Source organism: Rhyacophila brunnea, unplaced genomic scaffold (assembly GCF_057557595.1).
Source record: "Rhyacophila brunnea isolate RB1 unplaced genomic scaffold, BYU_Rbru_1.0 scaffold_7, whole genome shotgun sequence".
Classification (NCBI taxonomy): Eukaryota; Metazoa; Arthropoda; class Insecta; order Trichoptera; family Rhyacophilidae; genus Rhyacophila; species Rhyacophila brunnea.
The window spans coordinates 27,701,710-27,720,907 of NW_028233339.1; the positions used below are offsets into that span (position 1 = coordinate 27,701,710).

A 19,198-nucleotide genomic window follows, 5' to 3' on the forward strand; every position below is an offset into this window, starting at 1 on the left:
GCTCTTTTACGGAAGAACCATCATTGCGCAATGTTTAACTCGAAATAATACAGCGTGTCTATAAAGTTTTAACAAAGAGTATGAGGATATATTGACATATATATATTTTTATACGGAGTTTTTATAATTTAAAGTATTTAAGTATGATTTTTTTAATTTTTTTGTAAATTATTATTGATATTTTTATAAATAATGAGAATATGTACATTACGAAACAATAAACATTCAGGAAAAATGTTAATAATGGAATAATAAAGAAGTTGTATAAGAAATTAGTACATAACATTGGTAACTATTAGATTTAAAAAATAGCTAAAAGAAATGTTTTTTTATTCTTTACAACACAATTTTCATTAAAACTGTTGAAAAAACATAATGTCAATCGCCATGTAAATCACTAAGCCAATTTTAATTTATTAATAGTAGTTGACTTAATTATGAAAACTAGGGAAATAATTACTTATATACTTTATTAACTGCATCATTGTATTTCTGAGGGAATGAATTTTATTTAAATAAGTAATTACCATTTTAGAAAAAACATATGTACGGTTTAATACAATAATATAAAATACTAACCGCTTTGCTTATTTGAACATAAGAATGTAGGTAGTAAACAACTACTGAAATATATTCTTGAACATTTGGTACAGATATACCTATCTAAACATCATACTATTTGCAAAAATATAGATTTTCTAGTTTGAAAATTATAACTACGTATTAACAAAATAACTAATGTTATGTTTACCTAACAATTATTAATGAAAGAGAGGTTTATTACTTTCGTTCTCAGATGAGACCGCAGTCAACTGTGCATCATCAGAAATCTTTATATAAAAATATATACTTAATATAATTATTAGGCTTGTATTACAAGTCCATTCGATAATTATGATTATGTACCTATCTAAAATGATATTCATACAGTATCTGTATAAACAAGAGAAATTGCTTTGTCAGTACCTACCTTCTATTTTTTTAAGAGTATCCTTATTTGTGCATATAATTTTATAATACCTTTCTATAATTAAGATTATAAAATTTCATATAAATTATGACCATATTAATTATCGTTTGTATTTTTTAATCTCAATCGTTAATATGAATGTTATTGCCAATTATAATTAAATATAGATTGATTATATTATATTGTCAACATAAACTTCAGTAAGTATATTTCTTAATTGAGCTCTGTTACGTTAATTAATACGATGTTTTATGATTTTTATTATTTATTTAAAAGGTTGAAATAAATGTGTACTAATACTCTCAAATTTAAATAATCAAATTTATTTTGTTGGTGTGGATTTGCATTTTTTTTATAAACTGAAAAAAAAAAAAATTTGCATTCAAGTAATTAGTATGTTCTTGAAATGTTATATTGTTATTTAATCGATTGCGTAGAGTTTTAATACAAATTTTCTCAAAGAAACACAGTTTACTATATCATTTGTTCATTCATAACTATTTATTTTGATAGTTTTACAAAATGTATAATTCAGACCGATTTAAATTGGATGAAATAATAATTAGGTAGTTACAATTTAAAAAGGTTTTCATAATTTATAAAAATCATAGTCAATAGGTGAATAGGAGGTAAGTATATGAATTTAAGTACATACTTACCATTACAGACTTTTCAAATCCAATTGATATTTTAATTAAAATCTACGAGATACCGTGTACGATATCACCATTTGACATGGTTTATTTGAGTTTTTCACAAACTATAGATACATAATATTTATGTAATTATCTATAGTGTTAAAAGTCAAATAAGCTATATCAAATTGTGATGAAAATATTATAGAAATGTTATTGTTTGTTAAAAGCTACACTGTATATTTATTTTGAACAAATTTAACTAACATCGAAAATTATGTCACCACTCACCAATGCTAAGATTATAATATATGTCTTTAATTAGTACGTAATATTAAAAATTCCCAATCACCAGCGATGGGCTTGTTTTCAGAATACCTACACATCATTTTGATTACTTTACTTCATCCTTTTTCCAAAATATATCTACTTAGATAAGCATAAAATGCTTTAACAATTATTGACCATTAAAATTTTATTGTTACTTTCAAATTGTATTGTAAACAATGTCACGTCAAAACACGTTTTCAAAAATCCCAGCCGCTTAATCCCTTTCGGCGAATGGCATGTAATAAAATAATATAATCCTTTGGGTAATTTCTATCTTTGAGGAATATTCAAAATACAAAATTATGCATAATTTACTTAATGTGTACCCTTTTATATTTTCAAAAATACTAAGAACTGACGCACGTGTTATTGTATTTAGACGAAGTTCATTACTATTATACTATTTCCAAAGCAAGCCATTCAAAAATAATTCCATTTCAAAATGCAATGAAAAGGATTATTTAACTTGGTTGGATCATAAAAAAATAGTCAGCAATTAGTAATGTTTTCAAACTGAACCATGATAATAGTGATTTTTTATTATCTCTGTGCAAGATTAATTCAACCAAAATAATATGTAATGTCATTTTCTACTAATGATAAAATAACATTTTGAAGTTAAAACATAATATTTTAGGTAGTTACCTTTTTAGGTCCAAAATATTTGATTTTATAGTGATAGTAATATTTAATTAAAATATGTATTTTTCTACTGGGTATTTATGTAAATTAAATTTATATATTAGAATATTACAAACTCATTTTAAGTTAAGTAGGTAACTGCAAAGTAATTAAATATAATTATATATAAATAACGTTTTATATATGATATTATTTTTCTATTAAATAATATAACATTTTCAAATTTAAACTTTACTTCATTGTTTTGTTGAGTATCTATATGGGAGAGTAATCAACCGAAAAGAGTAAGAGAGAGATTGAAGAGGTCTTTATCATGCAGTGAATTAATTTAAATAAGCGAATCAAAATTAATATAATTACTTCAAATTTTAAGATAATATTAATAACTGAGAAGTTTTTTAAAGTAGCTATGCAAGTGAAAATTAATTCCGTTTCTTTTCGGTATTTGTTTTATATTAAATAATATAATAACCTAACTTTCTGACACAATAATATTGACTAACTTTTAAACTAATAATGCAAATACTCACTGCAAATACCAATATTTTTCGGAGATAAACCAATATGTTTTTTTAAATTATTGTGATACGTCAATATAAATCATGCTGTTTCTTTAGATCTCCGTAAAAGAATGTTATAACAAGTATAACAACCTTCTTATTTGTAAAATAAAGCGCAGTGCACTTTTGTTATCGAGGTATGACTATACTCCTCGGATATTTCTGTGAACACAAATTTGGTCGATGCGATATGTAGATATAGAGCACCATTGTCAAAAACCTAACTTCGTCAATTTTTATGCTAGAGACCTGATTTTTTTACAGGACATGCATAAAAAATTAAATATTATAAAAAGCTAATAAAACCGGAAACGCTATTTTCAGACTTACAATGGTTTTTCCTGGGGTCGTCGATATGGTGTTGGTTAGTTTTTTTTAATTCATTAAGCCCTGCCTTCTCAAAATCATAATATGAAAAATATTTTTCTATCGATAAAAATTATAAAATTATGTATGATCTAATGGAATAATTTAGATACTCTATAGATAAATATTTTTTTGACTATTATCTATTATGGCTTGGTTTGCATAGGATTTTATTTAATTTTGGCAATTAACCAACACTGTATGTAATTAATTTGTAGTTGTAGTTCAATGAAAACAAATATTTATTACTGAAAGTGCACTATTTATGTCGGATCTTCATAGCCCACCTCCACCCTTTGCCACTGGCCGATAGAGTAAATAAACCCTGGCCGCATTTAACTTCTCTTCGTTTTCGTTCTAATCCATCGATGCTCTTAATCTAATCAAAAACTGTCAGTTTCTCTATAATTTCGGTCCATGACGAGTAATATACTTGTGTGGAAATAAAAAAAAAAAAAATCTGTCTTGATAAATAAAATTGTTCTTTTCTTTTGAGTATGTAGTTATTATTGTGATAACCGATGGACACTATTTGTACTCTATTCATATATTCAAAATATTTGACACAAATTATTATCACATTTTAAAGACATCAATTTCCTTATGCTAACGACTCAGCATCCTACAAAAATATGGAGTGTACAAACTTATTATTCCTGATGAATTTTGCATTAATCTGCTATATATAACCCAAATAATAGCAGTTCATTGGAATGCCAATGAAAATTGTGCAACCCGATACAATAATTTATTTTCTTATTTTTATAAATAGAATCTACAAACATGTTCCCGCAATATCATGATCGCTCGATAAATATAGAAAAAATTCCTATGGCCGAGAAAAGCTAAACTTCAATAAATTCATCTTATTTTCCGTCGTTTTACCACACGCAATATAATTCACGGACCCAAAGCTGTACGATTTACTTTTGATAATGCGATCCTCAAGAAGGTCGAAAAAATAAAGCACGTGGGGTTCGTGTCGATTTTTTATACCACTTTGCATTCCGGCCCTCGCATTGCGCTGTTTGTTCATTTTGGGGTTGATTTTTTTTTCAGAAGGCGGTAACTATGATAAGACTATCTTACAAGATTTCTGTCGGAAAAACAACGATTTGAATAAAATTGCAAGATCCATTATGTGAATGACTTCGACATTGAATGAAAATTCATTTTATCTGTGGTTTGAACCATTTATATCTAACAGTTTGTAGAACCGTTTTCTTAAAAAATCATTTTTAAGGAAGACATTCACCAAAAAAATGAGAATCTATTGACTGAAATGATGAAAAGAGTGACAGAAAACTCTACAAAAAGAGCCCAAATCTAAATACCGATTACAAGCGGCCACTTTTTAACTTTGGAAATTCCAAAAATTGGAAAAATTGGAAAAACCCACACTAATAATGTCGGTGATTTCGAAATATTTATCTTTAGACTATTTTTTTTATATGTTTAATATTATATAATTTTGGGTTTTATATAAGTTTGTATCGGTGTGTCTGTTTGTTCCGTTATAACTTAAAATACCGCTGTACCAACATTTATAAAACTTGCACGTTATCGTCCGTAAAAGTGCTGACACCGCGGCTGGCGCGTTTGCGTGTTACCTGGCCATTTGATATAATTAACATGCTATTTATATGTGGTAATTAAAAAATAATTAACAGGTTAGCAAGCAGTGATTGTGTTAAAGGATTCATTATTGCTTATTGGTATCAAGTTAATATAATAGAGTATCATGAATATATCTAGAAAGATTCACGAGTTACAAGATACAACTTCTAAAATGTAATGTAGTCATAACGAGTATATAAGGTAGTCAGATAACACCAGTGGAGTGGTGAGGTGTTATGCGGTAGAGAGATGCACGCTTACATATAATTATTGTTGATACCGTAGGCTTACTCGAGTATGATATTGATGTGCATATCTAAAGGGACTTTCTGGAGATTCGTTATATAAATCTCGTTGTATATCTTATTGGTTTGAAAAAATAGTAATTGATAATTTAATTCAAATTGAATCAGTTTATATCTTCATTCTCAATTCTGTATATCTGTCAGAACCTTCATTTTTAATATTATTTTTACTAAATATTATAAATACATGATACACATGCTATCTTGAATTAGTTTAGAACACTAAATATATTTTAATGAAGCTAAGTAGGTACATAAAAACGTTACGTCATTTTGTCTTATAAAACATGATGCTTTAAAAATATAACACTTTCAATTGGTGTAGGTTCAATGTAGGTCGATTGTATATCATAGTCTTCTTCTAGGAAACCAAAATATTAAATATGTATGGTTCTCTGCTCTGATATGCACATACGCATGGTTAGATATTATTAAGTTCAACCTTAGTCAGAGTCAATATTATTATAGAATTACCAAAAGATTGGAATATACGAAAATCATTGTTTTATATTTTTAAAAAAAAACACCACTGTGAATATGTTTCTGGTATTTAAAATTGATGAAAGTTTATAATAATATTGCAAAGTCGACTTAAATCTATTGTGTACATAATAATTGTAATATTATATTCCAAAAGTAGTGACTCCCTACTTCAATTATAGTTTGTCAATTTATGGCTACGGCCGTATGTTGTAGCTTAACTACTGGGGAATGACAAAAGAAATGGCGTATTTCAAAAAAACACTACCTTATTCTTAGGTCAATAATTATTATAAAGCAATCATTATTCATAAGATGTTTATCATACTTGAATGGTCAAAGACATAGCTTATAATAAGTATCTTTATAATTATCGTCAAATGTGTTAATCTTGCCGATTTTTTGAATAATAAAATGCCTAATTCTTGTCAAATTTGGGATCACAGAGATTATCAATATAATTTTTTATCGTGAATATTTTACAAAAATTATCTCATCATAAATTATACTAATGGTTTCATAAATGCGTTTAAAAATTAATAAACGTTAAAAATTTTAACACCACTGCACAGTTATGTACCGAAATATGACTATATTATAAAAAATTAGAGCGAGAGGTTTAAAAGAATACTATTTTATGTAACAAAAATACTTTATGCAGTCATCAAATGTTTAAAATAACTATAAAGGATAATAAGGCTTCAAAATTATATAAATAGATTATCTACAACATTTAAGGAGTGTCCAGGATCATGGTTTGAAAATACAATAAAAACTCAATTTTGACCTACGACGAGCATATGGGCCGTTAAAACCCTCTGCAGTCTGCCGAATAGATTGTTAATCATTCGCTCAATTATTGATGTGCGTATGCTCAATATTCAAATACACATTGTAATTTTTCTAAACTTGTGGTTTGAACCCGTGAACAACAGTTTCGGAAGCGGAAATTATGTCAGTAATCTTATTATAATTACTAAAAATGCAATGATTATATCTATAAATGAATTATTAAACATATATTAATTTAGTAAAAACTGGTAAATTATTATTTTGCACTAAATTGGCATAATATGCCATGTTGTAGGTACTGTAGAATGCAGAACTATCCTCATTTTATAAAAGGGCGGGGTATTATAATACAGTTAAAACCTTAATACAAGAACGGATAAGGTATTGATTGAAAATTGCAATTTTGATTTTTATATTACTGAGAAACGGTTAAGATTATGATATATTAGAGGTAGCTCTTCCCATGTACAATATTATTATTAGAATACGTGATATCATCATCATCAGCCTGAATCTATCCACTGCTGGATGAAGGCCTTTTCAAGTTGCTTCCACTTCTCTCGGTCCTGTGAATTGCGTTGCCACGTACTTTCGCAGAACTTTGTCATTTCATCGATCCAGCGGCCTCTAGGTCTACCTTGCGGACGTTTTGTACTTCTTGGATACAACTGGATGACTAGATTTGTCCAACGATTGTCTCTTCTTTGAGCTATGTGTCCAGCTGATCTCCATTTAATGCTTTTAATAAACTCTATTACATCGCAAACCCTTGTCTGCTTCCTTATCCACTCATTCCTCTTTTTGTCCTTTCGCGTTAATCCCAGCATGCACCTCTCCATACCACGTTCTGCTACTCTAAGTTTCTGGATCTATCTTTTACTTATGGTCCATGTTTCACACGCATATGTGATCACGGGAAGCACACACTGGTTGAACACTTTGCGCTTTAGGCACAGTGGAAGGTCACTCTTGAAGACATTATTCAAGCTTCCAAAAGCACTCAAGCCTAGCTTTACTCTGCAAACAATTTCATCAAATATACATTTATCTATAGACACTTGTTGTCCTAGATAGATGTAGCTTTTCACCTGTTCGAGCTGAGTGCCATTGATGAGGATCTCTTTTTGGCCCGCAAAGCAGTTGAACATGACTTTCGTCTTTGTTACATGATATATGTTTATCAAAATTGGATCATTTAAGTTGTATTCAGATTACTGATTGTTATATTCCATACTCTTTTTCTACCTCCTTGCTACCTCTTGAATCATATCTAAAATATTTCATCAAATACTCATAAATCAATTCTCGTAAAACAGTATGTTAAGATACAATATATTATGTACTCAATAAAAATTATATTTTATCAGTAGTGAATACAGTGGAGCTCTCTTAATAATAAATTCCAACCAATTCGTACTGAAATGATATAGTATGTAAATGAATTTGATTTCATTGTGGAATATTTTCCCATCGTAGTGAACCATCGAAAGCCATTTACGGTGGAGAGAATTGTTAATAACCTTGCGATATCAATTTAATTGAAAATAGATGAACCCTCTAAATCACATTATCAAACGGATCGTGTAAAAAGAGGTGTTAAAGCCTCAGGTAATTTAATGCGCGCCGAAAGTCTTAAGACCGCAAACGTGAGGTAAGGTAGCTAGCTACTGAGTAAAGGATCGACCTAACTCTGAATCAGGAGTAAATATTTTCCACTACCCTTAGCTTTTAGTTTAGTTATAAAGTCTTATTTGTAGATGCTAGACCAAATACACACCTGTTTACAAATGTATGTTTATCTTCTCGGCATCCATGTTTTCTAGGTAATTTATCCTAGAAAATTTGTTGATTGAAACGTCGTGAAATATTTTCTTCGACACAATAGTTTAATTTTATGTTAATTAGAAAATGTACTTCTAATTATTTATTTTATTTTAGACCGATTGAAACAAAGTAGTTTCTGATTTTTTTTTAATATTTTGCAATCAATAATAAATTCATATTAAATGAAAACTTTAAATAATATGAAATCGTATTTACTTATCCCCAAAAATTACATGTCGATAAATATTATTATAAGAAAATCTTTCAATTATTATTATAGGTTATGAAGATTTTACAATAATATTTTTAACAAAGTATTTTAATTGTATTAACTATCAATAATTATTGGTGATACTACATTACTTTATTATTATTAATTAATTATCAGTGTAATCCAATTCAATATGACATTCTCAACTAGTACAAAATTGATGGTGGTTGTTAAGAAGTTATGTGGAAAAATTATTACATAGTATATTATAATATTTCAAATAGTATTCATATAGATTTAATAACGTCATCATTAATATTTAATTAAATATATAATGATATTAATATAAGTTTAAATATTTTAATTGTTCGTCGTTACGTAAGATTTTTATTAATTTTATTTTTAGGTTTTTAAAACATTGTACTAATTTTTTTATCATGTTTAAAAACTCAATATTCTATATTTTGAAAACTAATTATTATAGCTTAAATTATAAAAAAATACATAATAAAAGTGAACTGCATATTAAAGTTTCTAAAGTGATCTTTATTCATAAAATAACTCAAAAATAGTGCACTGAAATATTATTTAGTCGAAAAAAAAGCCAAATCGTAACATCCATTTTACGTTATATAATCCTTTATTTTTAGAATGTAAGAATTTCTCAATTCAAATGATAGGTATATAATAAAATATTATTTTCTGTTTTTATGCTTCTACGAATAACACAATATAATAGTATGCGTTATGTAGGCTGTATGCGATATAACTATGTAGAAAGAATTGTTATTGTCACGAAATATTATATTCTATTGGGTTAAACTTAGCGTGCGTATAATAATAATGTTCGAATAGGTAGTAGGTATACAATATTATGGAAACAAATAATATTACAAGAAACTAACAAAATGTTCTAAACTCTCATGTAAACAAACGTAAATCAGTACTATATCAACGATTGTCGTTTTAAGAAATTGTTAAGTATTGATTTTTTTCTATTATATATTAATTATAATGAATACAATATATCGATTGAAAATAATAAGTTATGTTTTTTTTAAATATTTAAACTAAATTATTTTTTATTTAATGACTAGATCGTCAAGGATAGAGTAAGAGGCCAAGACCCGCCAAGGGTTGCAGTGCCATAAATGATTATGATGACTAGGTGGTAGTGCTACCTGTCAACATTCTTGGTTGTGCGGTAAAATATATAGTTTGTGATAATTTTACATGCACAAAAATATGACAATAAATCGAGATTACATAATACAATATTTGACTTACCGGCGAATCGACGCGAAGTATTGATCAAAGAAATCTTTTGCATGACTCATTACTTCTTCTGCTTTCCGTGGTAAATCTCCTCTGCCGGGAATTCCCATAATACTACCCAAACAGATCGTTTCCGTACATAATGGAGGCTGTAACAAAAAAGAAAATATCGTCAATTACACAGGTGTAAATAAATTTTACTATTTTTTGTTAAATCTACATTGTATTGTTGTTTTTATTTAATAAAACGCAATTTTTTTTTAGTACTTATTCAACTTTTAATCAATAGATTAGGACCAATTTCGTCCCCCTCAGAGGGACATTTTCAACTTCAAGTTAAAGAAGATAAAAGCAATCTACATTGAACTGAATTCATGAAAACTCTTGAAACAATTAACAAAAACGTTGTTTATAATAGATTTCTACAACGTAAGAGTTTATTCAAATAATATTTTTATACCATTACAAACTTATTGTGTGTTTTTATACCATTAGTTTACAAACTCATTGTGACTGGAGATTAAAACCTGATATATTTTTTTTTAAATATGAGGAAGATGGATAGGTATGTAATAAACAGTGGCGTGCGGTCCATACATTCTGCAGATACAGCGCACTTCCAAAAATAATCGGTAAAGCGTTATGTAGTAATAGTATGTATGTATTAATTATGCAATCGTACGATAAGTTTAACCTAACTTTAAATCTTCTAATAGGTCTATATTATTAAAATGCACATACACCAGAGTATTTTATCGGGTGCCAGCAGAGATTCAATTAATTTGAAACTCCTAATAGATAATAATATGTAGCAAATAGTATGTATACTATATGTATTTTCAACACAAACCATATAGGGAAAAAGTTACCACTCGCCACTAGTAATAATAGATAGGTATTTTATTAGAAAAAAAACAATGTCTACTGGATATGATTTTAAATAGGAACGAAAAATATCTTTAGTTTTTCACATCGTCTTACCAAAACTTTTTAGTCGTATTATCATTTCAAAACTAATAAATTCGTATACATCAAAAGATATGAAAAGAAATAATATCAGCATAATGCAGACGGCTTTATTAAACTAAAATCGCAAAAGAAAACCCAAAATGGCAAGATACGAAAATAGTTCGGAGAAAAAATATCTAAATGACCAACATTACAGACTTCTGAGCAAATCCATAAATGATACTCGTGAATGAATAAAAAACTTTTGAATAGGTACTTATTTTTCCCATAAAATAAGCTCATATTTTTTGGTTTAATTTAATATAGAATGTTTGATAAAAAAAATATTCTGACACCACTAATCGGTAATAACATATAACATGTAAGTATTACTTTATTTCATAATATAATAGTAACTGAAGGTCAAAAATGTTACCAATAATAATGTAAGTATCTACTGTGGTAAGTATTATAGTAATAGTACCACCATTAATCTTTTGGAAAACAATTTTTCGGATATCGTATTCAGAAAAATCTTATTTTTGAAAAACCTCTCAGATTTTCTATTACGCACAGTCCCTGGAGATAGTTGGAAAATATTTTTCAGGAAAATTCGCATGAAACATAATATTTTCAGTCTAAAATAATGTACTCACTCAAACATTGTTTTGTCATAAATCTCTTGCAACTTTTCATATAAATATTGTAACAAATAACGTCATGTCATTTAAAATAAATTCTTCCGTGAAAAGAAGTGCACATAAATGAATATTCTTTATTTATTCAAATACTTATTACCAACGTATTATTTTAAAACCTCATCACTACAAGTTATTTAATATACAAGTCATATTGTTTATACCAATTAAATTGATGTAATCTTTGTTTATAGTGAATTGCAGTAGCAGGATGACTATTTATTAATATTTAATGCAGCTGTTAGTTACCAAGAGCATTAAGGTATTATGATATTATTATAGGTACAACGATAATGCCACTATCATGGCACGATTAAGACCAAGAGATACGGCATACTGTATTTATATTACAAAATACTTCATTCTCGCATTCATTGTATTTGATGTTAAATTTATATATAACTGAATTCTGTATCTTAAATTTATAATTATAATAATAATTTAAAAAAATGGAAATCGGTAACTGGCATTAAAACAAGATCGTGTCTCTTGCTACGCCTGACTAAAAAACTGTTGTTTCCATTATTCATGCATTTGAATTTGTTCTAGATAGATAGTCTACAAAAGAAACTATTTAACCATAACCTTGCTGGAAAATTGGAGAAGAAGGTTTTACGAAATATTGTGGCGATTCTATACGTTGATCTACCTGACTCTACGCCAGTGCTACGCCCCGTTCTACATTTTTAAAGATGTTTATATTATACTGTCATCTTAAATAAAGCTTCACCACACAAGGTTACACATGTTATGGAATATTAGTATTATGAACAATACTATTATGAACCATAAATAAGATGCTTTCATCACCAATAATTATAAATTAAACTACAACAAAAGAATATACCACAATCCATTACCTTTAATACTTATTAAAAACGGTAAATTTTAATGTTAGGTATTTCATAAAAAATGAAAACTAATAATATTAACAGAAAAATGTTATTTCATATAATCCGTATAATATTTCCTGACTCTGTATCAAACATATTTAACCAAATACAATATATTGTTTTCACCAGATTTCAGAGTCGTAGATGGGCAATATCAATTTTGTCACCGTAGATGCCTATTACCTCTAACCAATCCACAGCCCTTTATTATAAAGTGTATGAGTAAGAATCTGACAATACATCTTAATCTATCCAACACAAAAGACGATTAATTATTCGAAACTGGAGAAATACATATAATATGCTAAGCACTTCTTAACACCCTCTTCTGTTTTCGATCTTCCATCAGTGATAGCTTCGCTTGTTTACAATGAAATATGAACTTGACAGTATGGTATAACATATTATTTAAGTTATTTTTACATATCATTATCAGCCGGGGTCGATCCACTGATGGAAGACGACCTCCATTAACTCCTATTATTTTATACCCTAGTTTTTTTCTGCCATAGTCATTTACCGCGAATTATGAATTCGTCTATCCAGCGTGTTTTAGGGCGTCTGTGTGTGAACATATTATATCAACATAATAGTGTTTGTTGTACTTTTTTGTTGCTGTTTTTTTAAGCTAAATTTGTAATTAATTCATTTATATTAAAGTTGAATATTGTGGTCGGTAATACTTGAAAATCGTACATGAGATTCTTAAGATTTAAAAATATATATATACACTATACACTCGCTTTGGGTCACAAATTAATAAGCTATCCATGTGCTATTGCATAGATTATTCAGTTAAATTAAACATTAGGTGTTTAAATAGTGGTGACTTGGTCAAAAAAATAAACATTGAAATAATCTCCAACGGAATATATACGTATTAATAATTATAAGATTTATAAAGAGAACTTTAGTAAGCTCTTGCTTTTTATTCTGGACAAAAAATCTAGAAATCTAGAAAACAAAATATTCCAAGAAATGGGAATACAGGAATCTAGTATATTGAAAAAACTCAAAAACTCTCAACCTGTACGTTGGCTATTAATAGCAAAAAATGGTTAATAAAAAGGTTATAATTAAAAAGTTCTAACCTTGTATTTTGATATCGTATTTTTGTTTTATCATAATATGGACTATTACTAAGGTTTTGGGAGGAATAATATAGGTACTTATATATTTTAATACTTTGTTCACGTTTGTGGAAAATATTATATTTAATATAATATTGTACAACGTATTATATTTTAAATACGGTAATAAATGTACCACAGTTATTCAAAGATTTTAATATATCTTCTATTAATCGTTTTACTCGTCACATTGATTAAATGAAAATTTCTCCAGACCACATTGTACGTACATAAGTAAATAGACAAGTACATACGTATAAAGGGGGAGTTTAGACACCTCAAGATGGAAGACAGTTCTATTTGTTAACAGCCAGTTACGAGCTGAGCAAGGATACTATTAATTTGCTATCAGAGTCTCAGGAATTTCCAACAAGTAGTTAAGTGTTCTTGGATACCTGTTCGATGGAACAATTTTGCTAACCGCAGACGTGCGGTAACCATGTTTCACTTGTTATGTGGTCTGTAATGGTTAATTGCGATATTATATTATTGTATATTTATAATAAGTATAATATGTCTTTATACATAAATTACATAGATAACCTTAAAGTAGTTTTAATTAACGTGAATTAAGTCAATTCGCACGTATTATTGATTACTTACTGTTAATTACTGCGAAAGGCAACGAAACACTACTGATATAAGATACCATATGGACAGAAAATAACATAACTATTTTGTCAGTAAGTAAGTACATAAATATTTAATGTTATTTTGTATGATTATTTTAAACAAAATAATCTTTTATTTTCATTTTAATATTTTCCAATTTTCTTGATTTTACTTGAATGTATGTTTGGTGACGAAATTTTAAAGCCAGTAACTTTCGTTTTTACTTTATTTATATTTTTTCATTCTGATTTTGATTCTGTAAGCATTTTTTATCCTATTTATATTCATAAAATATCAAATCCAGCCCCGTTTGTAAGTTGAATAGAATTAAAGTAGTTTATATTCATTAACCGCCATTTTTTATATTCTACTACTAACTTTAAAAAGTTTTTTTTAATAATGTTATTTAATAGCTTTAGGGATATTTTACTTCGCTATTCATTTTTCTAACTGTTTAATAATCATTGCATAAAAATATACTATTTACGGTTCTTAATTTTCTTGACAGTTTTTTGCAATTATCTTAAAATGGCGAAATATGGACACTACTGATTTTGAAACTACGTCAAATAATATTTAATTAAATAATGTTGAAATAGACACGTAATATAACGTTAATTTTTAAAGTATTTAAAGTAGGATTGATTTTTTTTTTAAATTCATCTTGTCAATGCAAATTAATATACATTATATATTTAAACGGACACATAAACAGAATAAGTCAACAATATATACAAGACATGATTCTAATTTTCAATATGCACATTTCTTATTGAGATATAGGCGGAGTTCGTTTTCCAATTAATTCTTAATATAATAGTTCTAGCAGTAATAATACCTAATAAACTAGTACAAGTGTAACAGTAACCACATTGAATAAATCGACTTCAAAATAAAAATGTGCAATTGGAAATTTTACATACTTTCCAATAGCATGTTAATAATATTGTCTCATTTTAAATTAATGTTCATTCAGTATTTAATTATTGAAGACAAGTCAACACAAAATATTGAAATTTTATACGGTTGATATGAAAATAATAACGACACTGTATACATACACTGAGTATAATATACTACACTTATGGGAATAAAACGATTTTTTTTCAATCAAATTAGTTACATACTTGATGCATAAATGGAATAAACATAATTTTGAAAACACTTCTGAGAAAATGTATTATAACCAATAGAAAAAATCTTTTCGAAAAAAGTAAAAGTGTTTTCAAAATTATGTATGTTCAATACTTAGAATATTACATTTTTAAATCTTGTGAATTATTCGTTGAATAAAAAAAATAATTAATTAATTATACTTGTTTATAGCGCAGTACCTTAATTACACGCATCGTTTTTTATATCTTCACACGACATATGCTGAACAGAACATATCTTGTATTTTGATAAATATGTTATAATACCTCTTTATAAGTTTCTATATTACAAGCGTTGAAAGAATTACAATTATTACGGTTGTTTGAAATATGGTCACTCTACTGGAGGGTATATTTTATCACCTAAAACGTCACTCAACAGTGAGAGATGTATTAAGCCAGTTAGGCAAGTATTTCGTCAGTTCGCCTCGCCTGGTCGAGATTCAGCAAATTTACACGTATATTTTTTTATTTTATTCAAGTAAAAGAAAGAAAACGGCAGATTTTTTTCTAGAATCATTTTACCTTTCCAGAGAATTAAGATTACGTATTATATAATAGCAGATTGCAAAACGTGTTAAAAATAGTAATCGTGAATTTCAAAGGATTATATTACTTATCACGCCAATTTTCAATTTAATAGATTGGCAAAAATAAAATCATCCAAAATTATTCCTGTTACATGTTTTGTTGTTAAACAAATATATAAAAAACAGTGAAAACCTTCCTACTCTAAATTTCTTTAGTCATTAATTACATGTGCATGAGTCATATTATGATAAAGAAACTGATATTTAGTAGATCTGGAAAACTAACGATGCATGGGTAATGATTGATTTAATGGCCACTGGAATCAAAATTAATTAGAGATTATAGTTTTAGATATATCCGAGTAGATCTGAATGCTAGAACAAGCCAAATCTGACACCATACTGTAGTGCCAAGAAAAATGATTAGACTTGACTTACTAAACAACATTATGATAAATCTATATTTTACTTAGGTTTGGTATTAATGATTCTTTAGCAAGTCATTTTTACCACAAACTCACAATCAAACTAGGAAGAGAAACTAGTTGAAAGATTGTAAGAATATTATTAGCAAATAAGCCACAACATCAAAAACTGTCTAAGGCATGAAAAAAACTAATCTGATTTAATGATATAATATATATATATATATAGATAAAGCTATGATCGAATAAGAAGATACTGTAAAAATATTAAAATAATATAAATTTATAATCCTTCATTCTTATAAGTTTATAATTATGAATTATATATTAATGCTATCATATTTTATATGTAAAATACTGCAATGAAAAAAACCTTGCATTTAGATAGGTGTTCCGAGGATCAAAAAATATGAAGAAGTAAAAATATGTAGTCATAAAAAAACCGCAGAATAAGTTATGGTTCACCCTCGCACAGGATGATATAATGAAATGACTGGAGAAGAAGAATGTTTGTGACGGTACCTAAATCATTTCGTTGCAGAATATTCTAGATGACAGAGGAATGTGATAATTAATATGTTAATAATAAATATTTGAAAATAATCCAAATATATAAAATCTTGTTAAATGTATGATTAAAAATTTTGGCACGTAACCCAACAAATAAGAAACATGTGACGTAAACAAAAAAACGCAACATAAAGTTTTGTTCGTTAACATTTTTTCTTTCGTTTTTCAGCACTGTTGTAATATTTATCACTTGATCATGGAATTTCCAACAAGCCATTATAATCATATGCAGAATTTTACAATGTCTACTAAACATTTTACGAGTTTCTGGTAAAGTATATAAAAATGCCACTTTTCCCATCAAATATTTTACAAGCATCACCTAACTCAATTTGATGCACGATACAGTATCATGTGTTAAAAATGTCACTTTGGAAGCATGCAGAAAATAATTAAAGCAAATGAAATTTTCTTTATAAAAGAGGTGTGAAAAATTTATAACTATTATTTGCAAGGTAAAAAGTTGATAACCCTTGAAAGCAGCAAATTTAAAAAAAACGTTATAATTGATTTTTTTAAATTTTATTTTGTAATTATTTAAATTCCCACCAAAAAACATCCTTATAATACATTTTCATTGAGATATAGAGTGAATGTTTTTATTTAATTTGCATTGTTAAGTCCATTTGACATAAAGTGTCTAAATACTATTGACGAAAATTAGGTTGGGAGAAAATCAAGTTACAATGAGTAATTAAATCCCCGCATATTTATAAAGTCATATATATATCAATTTTTTACCGCATTACAACTCTATGTCAAAGATTTTTAAAAAAAATTAAAAACGGTATAATATTGGTTCAAAATAAAATATTGTTTTGGAAATTGAGACCATTATAAGCAACACATTTGGTAGACGTCTCTCTGAATGTTGGGAAAATTTACAATTTGACAGGTCAACTGTAAAGAGCAAGATATTACTAAGTACCACAACATATTCCGAGAACTTTGCCTCGAGTGCATACGATAAACAGTACACGAACATTATGTGAATACTAATAATTCGCCATGTACATAAATTAATATTAGCTTTCAAACGTGTAGAGAATTTCGAAAGTTTGAAAGGCAAGCTATGTAAAGATTATTATGGAATAAAACCACTAAATAAATAAAAGGTGGAGAGGACTTAAGTATAATTTTAATAATGATAACACTACAATTATTTATAATCATGTAGATTTTCAAAAAATGATTTAATCATAATGTGTAATATAAAACTTGTCCATAGTTTTGTATTTAACACAATGTATAAAAAATATTATCATGAATAATATTAATTATTTGCCACTTACTAAACATTGAATTTCATTGAAACGTTGAAATAAAAATAATGTTTGCTACCACGCTTTAATGACTTATTATAAAATACAGTCAAATAAATCTTCCAAGAAGAATCCTATAAAGACGATATTATTATTGCTATGATAAAGGAATATAATATTATGTATTTAGTCGTAAGAAACTACATATAAGCAATTTTAAAGCACAACCTTTTATTTTGACATGGCTGGTTTATAAAGAGATGTCTTGGAGTTATTTAAATTTCAACTCAAGGGAGAAATAAAATATTCAAAGGGTGACAATGCTTTTATAATACCTATGTTCTTATGAAACATGAAAAACAGTGGGTGTAACTGAAAATAACCCGCTCATTATTCATAGCAAACAATATTTCCATATAGTTTTTGTTAATAAATAAATTGACGCATACTAATTTATATAATATGTTTAATAAATAATTGTATCTATATATATAAACAATTAAAAATATACATCAAACAAATACTCATTTGAAGATCACAAAAGATTTATTTAATGTAAATAATAACACTGTTGTTCACTGAAAAAGCTTTCATTAATTATAATTTAATCAAATTAAAACATTCACGCAAAAAAGCAATAATATTTTTTTCAAGTGGTTTTAGTATTGTTATTTAAATTCAACTTTATATTTAAAATGGGCTATTATTTAAAAATGACACACAACCCATTATTAATTCTCTGAAAGGACTTTTAAGTCTAATTTTTCTGTCGAAATTTATTGCATTTTAAGGTTTTTGGTTCTCGATAGAATGAAAGGAGAGTGATTTATATACAAAATGAATTGTATAAAATAATGCCTATGTAGAAATATTCAATTGTAATATATAAAAAAATATTTACTAGATTATGCGTAACGTGATTTTTGTAATAAATATTTAATATACATTTTGATTATTATAATCACTAGT

General features: G+C 27.2%; 1 protein-coding gene across 2 annotated transcripts in view; it reads right to left on the minus strand.

Moving 5' to 3' along the window:
* The window catches only part of Nos (Nitric oxide synthase), a 294,071-nt gene that overhangs the window by 138,438 nt on the left and 136,435 nt on the right, over positions 1-19,198 (minus strand). For both annotated transcript variants that reach the window (XM_085958109.1, XM_085958108.1), the window contains exon 3: positions 10,020-10,156. In XM_085958109.1, coding sequence (XP_085814235.1) covers positions 10,020-10,156 — 137 coding nt within the window. The remainder of the gene's footprint in view (positions 1-10,019; positions 10,157-19,198) is intronic.